The sequence below is a fragment of the Myxocyprinus asiaticus genome, chromosome 11, assembly GCF_019703515.2.
Source record: "Myxocyprinus asiaticus isolate MX2 ecotype Aquarium Trade chromosome 11, UBuf_Myxa_2, whole genome shotgun sequence".
NCBI lineage: Eukaryota > Metazoa > Chordata > Actinopteri > Cypriniformes > Catostomidae > Myxocyprinus > Myxocyprinus asiaticus.
The window spans coordinates 43,007,621-43,020,503 of record NC_059354.1 but is presented as its reverse complement, the minus strand read 5'-3'; the positions used below and the strand labels follow the sequence as shown (position 1 = coordinate 43,020,503).

The 12,883-nt window shown below is 40.2% G+C and overlaps 1 protein-coding gene across 1 annotated transcript in view; it reads left to right on the top strand.

Annotated features, from left to right (window-relative positions):
• The first annotated feature begins 2,778 nt into the window (after positions 1–2,778).
• The window catches only part of LOC127447904 (collagen alpha-2(V) chain-like), a 71,434-nt gene continuing 61,329 nt past the window's right edge, over positions 2,779–12,883 (top strand). Inside the window, exon 1 of the mRNA XM_051710080.1 lies at positions 2,779–3,017. Coding sequence (XP_051566040.1) covers positions 2,927–3,017 — 91 coding nt within the window. The 5' untranslated portion in view covers positions 2,779–2,926. The remainder of the gene's footprint in view (positions 3,018–12,883) is intronic.

The window sequence follows — 12,883 nt, the reverse complement described above, 5'->3', positions numbered from 1 at the left end:
CCCCCCGCGGACCTCCCATTCCCCCAGCATGCTTGTCTGCCCCGATCAGGCTTCCGGATGAGTCCGCCGGCTCGTCTCACGGCAAGTTCGACCTCTTATTCGGATCCCGCGAAAGTGATGAGCTCTCGAGCGCAGCATTGGAGAGTGGGCTCGTCCAGTTGGATGCGGAAGCCTCAGCTGGGCTCCTCCCTTTGGGGATGATTGCCCAGTCACAGGCTGACGTGGAGATGATGACATGCTTTCCACTGGACAAGCTGCCTCCGCCCTGCACGCCATGGCTCTCCTGCAAATCCGCCAAGGCGCTAAAGGAACTGCACGAGGGTAGTTCCACCCCGGGATTGATGCAGGAACTGCGCTCGGCGCCCGACCTCGCTCTCCGAGTGACGGAGGTCACCACCTTAGTGGTCCAGGAGCACCATCTTTGGCTCAACCTGGTCGAGATGGGTGAGGCTGACAGGACACGGTTCCTTGCTGCCTCCATCTCCCAGGCTGGCCTATTCGGCGACACCGTCAAGGACTTTGCCCAGCAGTTCTCGACGGTGGAGCAGTAGACGGAGGCTATCCAGCATATCCTGCCCCAGCGTGGCTCAAGATCCCGCACCCCGTCTGCTCGTTGCCAAGGGCGTTTCCCTGTGGTGACTGCACCGGCCCCACCGCGGCCCGCCCCTTCGGCCCGGCCCCAGCGTGGAGCCCACCACAGGAAGCAGACGCCACCCGTCTCGCGGCCACCAAGAACCCGTGAAAGGCTTCAAAGCGCCCTTGAGACGGGCGACCCAGGGACGACGAAACCCGCTGCTCTGGAGCTGGTAAGCAGACCTCTCCATCCCCCGGTCAAAGGACGGGAGGAGAATCTTTTTGTTACCTTTGCATTTAATTGCGCTGCATGCCCAAGTGGCTGCAGTACTCAAGAGTTCAGCAAGAGCGGTTTCCTTGTTCCCTGGGTCATGTATCCGGTGTGCAAGGCCATCATCATGACCACCGTCCACCACTTTATTTGGCAGGTTTGGCGCTCCAGCGGCGGTCTCCCGCCCCTGAGCGCCCAGCTGTGGCACAAATCCGCCCCCGGTATAAATGCGCTGGCACACAGCTGGCCCCCTGGCATGCGCAAATATGCATTTACCCCAGTGAGCCTACTTGCACAGAGCCTGTGCACAGTCAGGGAGGACGAGGAGCAGGTCGTCCTGGTAGAACCCTACTGGACCACCCAGACGTGGTTCTCGGACCTCACGCTCCTCGTGACAGCCCCCCCCCCCCCGGCGAATTCCCCTGAGGAAGGACCTTCTTTCTCAGGGATGGGGCACCATCTGGCACCTGCAACCAGACCTCTGGAATCTCCATGTCTGGCCCCTGGACGGGATGCAGAAGACCTAAGCGTTCTACCACCTGCGGTGTTAGACATGATCACTCAGGCTAGGGCCCCCTGTACGAGGTGCCTGTATGCCTTTAAGTGGCATCTGTTCGCTAAGTGGTGTTCTTCACGATGGGAAGACCCCCAGAGATGCGCACTCGGATCAGTGCTTTCCTTCCTGCAGGAGAGGTTGGAAGGGAGGCTGTCCCCTTCCACCTTGAAGGTGTACATTTCCGCCATAGCAGCACACCATGATGCAGTCGATGGTAAGTCCTTAGGGTAGCACGACCTGATCATCAGGTTCCTAAGAGGTGCCAGGAGGATGAATCCCTCTAGACCGCGCCTCGTTCCCTCATGGGAACTCTCTGTAGTTCTTCAGGGTCTACAGAGAGTCCCCCCTTTGATCCTTTGCAGTCAGCTGAGCTTAAGGCACTCTCCTTGAAGACTGCACTTTTGGGTAGTCGACTTGTCCCCAAAGGGCCGTTCGACATTCATAACTATGTTGGGGGAGGTTATGTGTCGACCAGTTCATGTAACACAGTTCAGCCAGTTGTGGCGTTTCGTATAGGGACCCCTAGTGTCACTACATTGACACAACGTCGAGTGAGTGACAGATAGGGAACGTCATGGTTACTTGCATAACCTCTGTTCCCTGATGGAGGGAACGAGACGTTGTGTCCCTCCTGCCACAATGCTGAACTACCCGCTGAAAGGCTCCTCAGCATAAAACCTGAATGAGTGGTTGGATACCAGCTCCTTTTATACCCGTATGTCCGGGGGAGTGGCATGCAAATACCACTTGCCAGTTTTCATTGGCCTTTTATCAAAGACCAGAGGTGTCTCGGGCTCCCAAGAGTGACCCCTAGTGTCACTACATCGACACAACATCTTGTTCCCTCCATCAGGGAATGGAGGTTACGCAAGTAACCATGACGTATGGTAGTATGCTTTTCCAAACATCGTCAATCGTCAAAAAAAAAACAAGGTTCACCTTTCATCTTTCTTTCTTGTTTTTATACTAGGGCTTTAAATCTGTCATTTGAAACCCAAGACAAATGGGATATAAACTTTTTTCTTGTTCTCTTTTTTAAAAAAAGAGCCTATCAGCAACAGCTATAAAGTTAGTGCAGTTAAGACTGTCATAAGCCAGTTTACTGTCCTGCTTAGCAACTTCACCAAGAAAGGCCAAATGGATTCTAAAGTTGTCAGTGAACAATCATGTAAAAAAGAATTACTGTTACAGTATGAAATATTAGCAACGCACAACATAACTCCAAATAACAGCAATGTGAACAGGGGTGTAATTCTACAGAGCTACAGAATTGTCTGTTAGTGAATGCTTATGAGAGAGCACTGACAAAAGGGGGAGGAAAATTAGGGTTGGCAGCATTCTTCTTAGTAAGGGCTGTTTAAAAAAGAGGCAGCAGAATGTGGGGCTGGGTCTGATTGCTGCTCTGAGCAGGAAAAAGCCTCAGTCTGTCTTCATGGTGCAGCGATAACCCGGACACTTTTTTTTTTTTCTCCCTTCCTCTTCCCTTTACTTTTCACACAAGAACAGCTCATGTCTTTGATATAGGCATGATGAGCTTTGTGCCTTCTAGGACTGTCCTGTTTCTGGCTTTATCTGTGGCTTTTGTACAACTTGTGAAATGCCAGGATGACGATGGTGGTAAGTTATTGTTTATTTAAAAAGCTAATTGTGCTGATGCTTAAGCTGATAGCTTTTGGTCTTGGTGTAAAAACATGGGAGTGGTCCGGTATTATACAGAAGAGGTTTAGTTAGGAAAAACTAACTTCTTAAACTTTTTAAATTTATGCTGACATTGACGCTTTTATCCAAAGTGACTAACTGTGATTTCAAGGGATACTTTTATCCGTCCAAGCATTCCCAGGTAATTCGAACCAACAATCTTGTCGTTGCTGGCACCAGGCTCTGTTGAGCTACAGTAACAATTTTTTACAATATGATTGCATCCCAAGTGAATATGAATTGTATGCACAATAATTTAATTAAAACTGCTTAATTGTAGTCAGTTGCGGAAAAAATTTAGCTTAATTGGTCCAACCCTTTTTTATTGATGTTGTATAGTGATGCATAAGTTGGAGATTTTTCAATGCTTTTGAATGAGCAAGTACCTGCATACAAATAATTATGCCATGTGGTCACCATACTAGAATGTGTTTAATGGAGATGCCACTTGGAGACTTGTAACATACGAGGATGTGGCAGCGTTAACTCTTTACCATGCACCATTAGAATTGTTATCTACCCACATTAATATCCTCCTCTCACATCTGCTGAATCGTTTTCAACCCTAGCGCTGCAATTACATGTCTCTGAAGGAACACATCTTGCATCCTAATGCAGAGCAGACGTGTGAGGATATTATGAGGGAGGCACTGAATCCGAACATGCAGGGAAGAGAAAAACGCCCAGCCGAGAAACACCTGAGCTATATTATCTCAGTTGTGCTGTTTTAGATCGTTTCAAACACGAGACGTATATTTTTCCATAAATGATGTCACAAGACATACTCTTTTTTTTTTTACCCCAGCACTCAAGTATCTCAAGTTATATTGTGAACAATGTTTAGTAGATTTCTATAAACAGTATGTGCTGAACAACATGCTTTACCTATGAATATTGTTGGATTCAAACTAATCTCATTGAGGTCCACAAGCAGTGCGTCACCTTGTGGCAAATTATAATATTATTAAAACGTAAACTAATATAATAACTAAACAGAGGTATATAGCATCCTCCCTAATAATAGAGCAAAAATACATACTGATAATTTAGTTCCACTTCAAAGAGAGTCATTGTTTAAATTTTTTGGAACTAGAATAGTTACCACACCATTTAGTGCATGTGTACTGATGGCTTTTGGCCTGATACGTAGGAACTTTGTTTGCTTTAATGTGTGTTTCTTTTAAACCATGTGCTATAGTTGGTGTAAACAGGTTACCATGAATGTGCCTACTAAAGTGCATGTTTGTCTGTTTGAAAAGGTCCAACAAGCAAGACTCAAACAAGTAGTTTTGCAGGTAATCAAATGCGTATGCCTCATGAAGTTTCTATTTTGTGACACTTGTGTTTTTATATAAATTGTCTCCGGCTTCTGGTCCAGCTAGCTTGTCTAGATCTTCTGTTTAAAAAAAGACCATTCAAACATGTTTAAGCAAAGAGTTCAATTATTAGTGATTTATTGACTGTTCTACTGGAAGCATCTGTCGCTAAAGGCTAGGGAATGAAAAATAATGACTATTCTTACACGTTGTATGTTTAAATAAGACAAAATGCAGCAGCCTTGAATTCTCTGCTTTTTTTAAGTAAAGAGTGACACTGTATGCTTACTGAATTATGAAAATGCTCTCAAATCAAGTCTGATTGATTGTAATGTTCAAGTTTCTCACTTGAACATTTTAGAAATTTAGAAGAAATGGCTGGTATTACATAGATTTGGTTGGAAGCTGGCTAAAGTGAATAACTGAAAGCATGTTTCTTTCTGAAAAGTGTGACAACAACGGTAACATTTATGCAATGTAAAGAAAAGAAAATTACACTAGACAAACAAAGAAACAAAAAGATGTTCGTATTTCTTTGTCTTTCAAATAGAAAAAGACTTATTAACTTGGAGTTTCTTGCACACACTGTCCTTTCACACAGATGTATGCCAGCACACACAACATGAAGTTCAAGTGATGTTTTCCAGTTCTTCATTTGCTTATTGAGGCTCCATGTGACCCAGAAATGCATGTTTAGAGACTGTGAGCATTTTCACATGGATCAGTTCTACAGAACCCCCCCCCCCCTATTTTGTATAAAGTGGATATTACTTAAAATATTGTTAAACAATTCAATTTATTTGACTTTTTAACATTAAAATGAGAAACATTATAATTTTGCTCTGACCAAAACCAAACCTTAAGACTGTCTTTCTAGCATTATACCTATTAATTTTGATTTTTTTTTTTTTTAAGTGAATTTGTGCAGCCTCTGTGCTATTCTACTTTTCTGTACTTTTTTCACGAGACTACACTGCAGATGGTAAAATAGCTGCACTTTTCCCCTAATGGGTTCCAGTCATTGTTTCCACATCAATTACATTACAACACAAAGTGTAATTTCTCTATGCAAAGCTAAATATCCAAATATGTGCATTCGACCAGGTCCACAGCTTGTGTGCTGATGGAAAACATGTGCTGCATTTTTGAGCTATGACTTGATTACATGCCTCCTTGGTCCTGACACAAAGAGGCAGGGAGGGAGAAAGAGAGGGAGAGAGAGAGAAAGAGAGAGACTAACATTTACATTTAAGTAGATAACCTTTATTGTGCAATTCATAGCATCTTTGAACTCCAGCAAAAATGGCTCTGGATGCCTCTATGGAATAAATAATTAAGAGGATGGATTTTTAATGTTCAGTGTGTGCTCTCGGGAATTCTCCATGGGAACTACTTGTAAAGTAAATTATTGCAGTCAGCAAATGCAAATCAGGAGGATGTCTTCCAGATGTTCAACTAGTTGCTTTGGCAGTATTTGTAAAATATTAAAACAAATGTTGGCTAAAAACTTGATTTTGGAGGAAGTCATGTAGCTGATGTAAGTCACACGGTGTCTTTGAACAACAAAGATTGGAGGACATGGAAAATGGGGATAAATGTATTTATTCTGCAGCTGTATAGCTCAATTAAATGAATAGTTCATCTAAAAATGAAAATTTTGTCAAAATGTACCCTTGTGCTGTTATGACCCATATGACTTGATTTCTTATGCAAAAAAAAAAAAAAAAAAAGGAGATGTTATAATCAATATCCTGTTTCGTCTTAATAATAACATGGAATGGATTGTGGAATTTAAAGGTACACTCGGTATTTTTTCCTCATTAAAAAAAAGTTGTACTTCCAAAGAAATGATTAGTAATTTTTCAAACATGTATAAAATCATGAGCACTCACATGAGATGAAGACTCCTGTCATATCAGTAACCTTATAAAAGCTGTTTTATTCTACATAGAGAGGGTCTCCTCACGGGGGCTGCCATGTTTGGATCGCATGGCCAGCCAAATACCACTTGCTTAATCTTAGTAACTGCCTGGATTGGACAGTTTCACTCATGGATTAAATTAAATAATGGCTGACTGTGAAAAGTAAATTTCTACAATGGCATCGGTAATTGAAAACTATTTTTGTTTGATTGATGCTGCATCCATGCCTCTAGGTGTCAGAGTAAGTCCAAAACGATATAATCAAAAAATGAGTGTGCCTTTAAAGCAAAAAAACAAAACAAAAAACGGATCATACATGCTTCGGGATATTTCTTATAACATCTGCTTTTGGGTTCTCCTTAAGAAAGTAAGTTATATGGGTTTGGAACCATGAGGGTGAGTAAATTAATACAGAATGGATGGTTGAACAATTCCTATAAATGTTATTGTCTATTTTGATCGTCATGTGTAAAATAAAAAAACCTCTCCATAAAAGCAAGCCATTCTTCTGTCTCATGTATACAAGATGCACTGAAAAACATTCCAATAGTCTTTTGGCAGTTTTACATGATCAGGAAGCAAAGAGGATGATACAGATGCCAAGCATGACTGTGTAGAGAATGCAGAGGTTGGCAGTGGGAGAAATGATGAAAACTCCCCTTGAGATGGGTCATAAGCTTCATAAGTTTGCACAGCTGGTCCCATTGGTCTGGAAAACATCTGGATTTGGTCTATATAGCATTTTAGTCCAATGACTGTCTGTTTGAACTACACTAGTAGTCAGGGCCGCATTAACCCAATGGGCAACATGGGCTGCAGCCCAGGGGCCCACCACTAGGGGGGTATTCTAAACAGTTTTCCTGAACTCTCTTGCCACTCTTAGTCTGCTATTGTTTGCAAAAACGAGTAAATTCACAGCTAAACAGTGTATTACAGGTACTCCCGCCCCAAAGTCATGCAATTGGTTGAGCCAGAAGTTGATGTCACTCAAACTAAGGGAACAAAGATTTGAAAGCACTGCAGAGCCAGTGTTTACATTCTTCAGGGGAAATCAACCTACAAATGGCTTACTTACTATAGGCTATAATGTCTTTGCGATAAGAGACATTATTTTAACATTGGAAAAAAATCACATGAGGATTTCTATGCATTACTGGTCTGAATTGGCTCCATACTCTTAGCGCTTAGAACTTAATTCACCCTTAAACCAGAGAGAGTTTGTTTTCGGAGATCAGCCTAATCAAAATCAGCTGTGAACGTCATTGAATTGTAACAGACTGAACTTTATGGTGACATTGTAAACAGAGCACAAGTATCCCCTGTATGGGGTTCAAAGACTTATTTGAGGGCTTGTTTTTAAGAAGACCATGTAGAGGGCACTTTAAATGGTTTGGTGATAGTGGTGAGTGTCATTTAATTTTATGTAGATCTCTGTTTGACTGTTTTAGTAGTTTTAACATGATCGCATGGTCAGTTTATCTTTCCTCACTGGCGTGAGCTATTTTTGTATGTATTCCGCAGTCTAAACAAAATTATTACATTCATACTAACGGCCATTCAAGGGCTGATTTATATACTATTTGTTCTTTATTGGACAAGCATCGACATATGTGTCATTGGCAAGACTTTTGTGATCAAGTATTGTCTGTTAGTAGTCTGCAACTCTCTGGGTCATGAGCGAATGTTTAGGGGTGTGGCTCATGAATATTGGTTAGTTAACCTGTGTAGAGCTGTAGATCACGTGACCTAATTAATATTCATGAGCTAGCCCAGGGCCCTGGGGAGGCTTAAAGGAATAGTTCACCCAAAAATGAAAATTTGCTTATAATTTACTCACCCTCAGGCCATCTAAGATGTATCTGAGTTTTTTTTCTTCATCAAAACAGAATTTAAGACTTTTAGGATTTCATTTCAGGCCGCCTCCTCTAAACAATGCAAGTGAACGTCCTCCATTTTTTGACAGTCTAAAATGCATATTTAGGGTGCATCAAAATAATCCACACGAATCCAGTCGACAAATAAAGTTCTTCTGAATGCAAACAATTGATTATTTTGAGAAACAAAACAATACTTACATACTTTTTAACTACAAATGTTCGCTTCTGTACATCTCTGTGACGTGCGCTCATAAGAGGGATGACGTAAGCTCATTGGTAAGGTCACGCGTCACATGGAGGAGGAGTCAGGAAGCGCGTCATTGTTTACAAGAGAAACTAGCACAGACCAAGCGCCGTTCACAAAACAAAACAGTCCAAAACAATTTCAAAACAATATAAAATGAAATAAAAATAATTTCCAAATAATAATAATAAAAAAAACTATGTAAACAATGGAGCTTCCTGACTCCTCCTCCATGTGACCTTACCAATGAGCTTACGTCATCCCTCTTATGAGCGCACGTCACAGAGATGTACAGAAGAAATACCATGTACAGAAAACATATAAAGAAATACCATGGCATTACCATGGTTTTTGGACATGTACCATTACCTGGGAGCACCATGTCAATGCAATGGTATCCACAGTTCCCTATCTGTCACTCACTCGACGTTGGTGTCGATGTAGTGACACTAGGGGACCAACGTCTCGTTCCCTCCATCAGGGAACGGAGGTTACACCAGTAACCATGACGTTTTCCTGAGCAACCACTGGGGCGGCGCCATGATAATTCTAATCAGAGACTTTTTAGCAGAGACGGGTCACTTCTATTAAAATGAATGGGAGAAACTGGACCGGTCAACGGATGTAGAACGGAAGTCCTGCCTTACAGGTAAAAGAGCCAATCAGCTTTTAGATACATACATCACCTGTCAATCAACTTGAGAACGTGCATGCGCAATAGCTGTACAAGCCGGAAAATTTGATTTTTTAGCATAATCTGAGGTAAAGAAGCACAATTTATGATACCAGTGTTGTCAGATTTTACTGTTAATTTGAAATATGTTCTTTGATCGTAATCTTGACTAACCGTTTTGGAGATTTTGGTCTTTCCTAATTCAAGTAGACAGGAGCTGCACTGGCATGCCACTTGTTTACATAGAAAAAAATTGCTCCCCGGGAGCATTCCAAAGATGGCCGCCAAGTGAACTGACTTGCTAAAAAGACTTTAGGTGCATCCCAAACAGCACACTTCTGCACTATTTTACATCATTTTGAAGCGTAAGTAGTGCGAGTAGTCAGGGTTGGGGAGTAACGGAATACATGTTACGGGATTACGTATTTCAAATACAAAATATAAGTAACTGTATTCCACAACAGTTACAATTTAAATCATTGGTAATTAGAATACAGTTACATTCAAAAAGTATTTAGAGATTACTTTGCATTTTATTGTCATTTGTTTCATTTAATATTTAGTCCTTTCAGATGGAAAACATTTATACATATAAATGATGCGATCCAAAGTGCATTTGAACAGCGGTGAAACACTTTCTTATGATGTGTTACATTCATACGAGCAGACAGAGATGTAAGTTTGAAGTAACTTTGGAGCAGAAGAAATAGAAATAAACCTTGTGTAAATTGTGAGCTTTACGCTAAGCTAAAATGCTATTTCTAGCCATTTTAAATGCACGTTACCAGGCACGATCATATTTTTTTATCAAGAAAATTCACGTTGGATCATAATTTCTTTTTTTCTAGTAAGACCTTTGATATTAGGGCAAAAATTGTATTCTTGATGATAATTTTTTTATTGTTTTCATGTAAAAATATCTAAAAATCCTTAAAACAAGATCAATTTGATTTATCTTGTTTTAGAAACAACACTGCATAAGATATTTAGGTTTTTCAGAGAATGTATTTTTAACATGTATTTTGTCTTACTGTACTGGCAGAGTTTTTAAAGTCAAAACAAGTGAAAAAATCTACCAGTGCTGAAGAAGTAATCCAACAAATTACATTTTACAGCATGTATTCTGTAATCTGTAGTGGAATACATTTCAGAAGTAACCCTCCCAACCCTGTGAGTGGTATGCTTGCACTGAAAATGCAACAAAAAAGAAGTGTACTACGAGTATACCAACCATCAAAACTGAGTGTGGAATGATGGGCCCTGTCCCAGTACCCACACTTGCGGTCTTGGCCACTTGAGTGCACGTGCACCTGACAGGAAGTAAGTGCTCAAGACTGTCCCATGTCTAAAACATGCCAAAGTTCATTGCACTTAACCCGCACTAAATCCATTCTAGCACGAATATCGCTTCGGAGCGGTCTTTCAGGCTAAGTGTATCCCAGAGTTCATCAAGTTCAGGAGCTCACAACCCGCCTACAAGAGCGATCAGTGTATTTTCGCCATGATGACGTCAAGGAAAGCTTTTCAACATAAGTTATTTATTATAATCAGATAGTGAAACGTAAGTGAAGCATATATTTATTTTAGTATAGATGAAAGTATTCAACATTATATAACGTGTTTAGGACGACTTAATTGCAGCATCATAATTATAAAATATTATTTCTGTGTATATTTATATATCTCTTTGTTATCATTCTCACCCAGTAATCACCTTATTTTGTTTGTTCTTGCCTAATACTGCTGGGCATTTTGGTCATTTATCAGCCAGTGTGGCATACAATATGCGGTCTATTAAATGTTGTTTTAAAAAAAAACATTTATCAACTACTACCACAGGTTCTTTCTCATATTTAAATTAAGTTTTATGCAGTGTATTGGGAAACAAAGTAGAAAGAAATTGCTTATATTTCATATTTTACAGCAGTTATGGATGACACAATTTTACAGTTAAACATGTTTTAATGTGCAAAGTATTGAAAATCAAAATGAATAAAAATAATTAACTTTACCATTATTTTCACACAATAAAAACATTATAAAAATGTTTACTTACAAATTTTCTACAGCACAATACAATTCCAACAACCAGTAGTGTATTAATAAATGAAAAGATGGGTAAAATTATCAGTTATTATTTTAATTAGGGTATAAAAGTCACTGCTACCAAAAACAATCAGTCTTCAGTTGAGTGAAAAGACAAAAACAGCTGTCGCAACCAGCACCAACATCTTTAAGTCTACAAGTGTCCCAACGTGCAATCAAAAGTCATACACATTTGCAGTCTTCACATCTACTTGCACACTAGTGGCCAAACACTGGAAACACGTAAGACAAGTGGGTAAGTAGGCAAGACCAAAAACTGCAAGTGGGGATATTGGGACAGGGCCTTGGACACTTCGTGCATTCAGTGCACATGGCTTGCAGTACATAGCGGAAGGGGAGGAGTCACCGGCAGTGATGGTGATCTGGCAAAAAAAGTTTTTGTCAGACCAACATTATAGTTTGTCTTGACAAACTTTACGTATCTAGTTTAATCAGTACATTATCTGGCAAATAATGGAGAATATAATAACTAGCGAAACTTCTGTGAAGACAGCACCTTACAAAAGTGAGTTAAACACTTCACTACCATCATACCATGCTATGTGAATATGTATATTACTGATATAAGTGTTGAACTGAGGGTGGATAGCATGCTAAAGCTAGCGGCAACACAATGCTTGGGTTTGAAACGTCACTTCCGTCAGATGTTAAATGACAAAAGTTTCAGTGTAGTAAAAAACCGTTAAGTGTTCCATTTGGGATGATACTACACTTTGAAAATACATACATTACATGGCTGAGTGCATAGTGTATTTTGTAAGTGCATAGTGTATAGTGTGTTGTTTGGGACACAGCTAATGTTCTAATTGCCTGTTTTTTTTTTTTTCTAGTCTAGAGAAACAATGTATTCAGGCTCAACTTGTGCAGTTTTTGGCTGTCATAACTCGAAGTAGTTAATGATATCAACATAACTGACCTCGGATCATTGCTTCATGACATCTATATACTCAGGAGAGACACTGTCAAAAAGAAAAGAAAAAAAAAACAGTTTTGACTCTAAGTATTGGCACTTTAAAGCCACATGTTTTTGAAAATGTTTACAAATTTAACACTTTGAACATCACATTACCCGTTTAAAATATACGCAAGCGAAAACACTGGAGACCGGAAATTCAAAACAGGTGAATTGTGGAACACGTCTGCGTTCAGAAACAAGGTGGATAGGAATCATGCATCAAATTACTATTATAGTACCATAGTATTTGTTGAAGTACTTTAAAGAACCATATGAATATAGAATGTTTCATAAATATGGTAGTTGTATATCAGAGTACCATGGTATTACCATCTGTTTCCATCAGATATTTAGTATTATTGCCCATGTGTACACACACACACACACACACACACACACACACACACACACACACTCATGTTGGTGCAGCTATCATTATGAGGACTCTCCATAGACATAGAGATTCTATTCCCTAACCCTAACCCTACCCCTAAAACTAACCCTCACAAAAAACTTTCTGCATTTTTACATTTTCAATAAAACATCGTTAGTATGTTTTTTAAGCGATTTGAATTATGGGGACACTAGAAATGTCCTCATAAACCACATTTATAACATAATACCCTTGTAATTATCAGTTTGTAACCTAAAAAAAAGTCCTTGTAAACCACTTAAACATGCCCCCCCCCCCC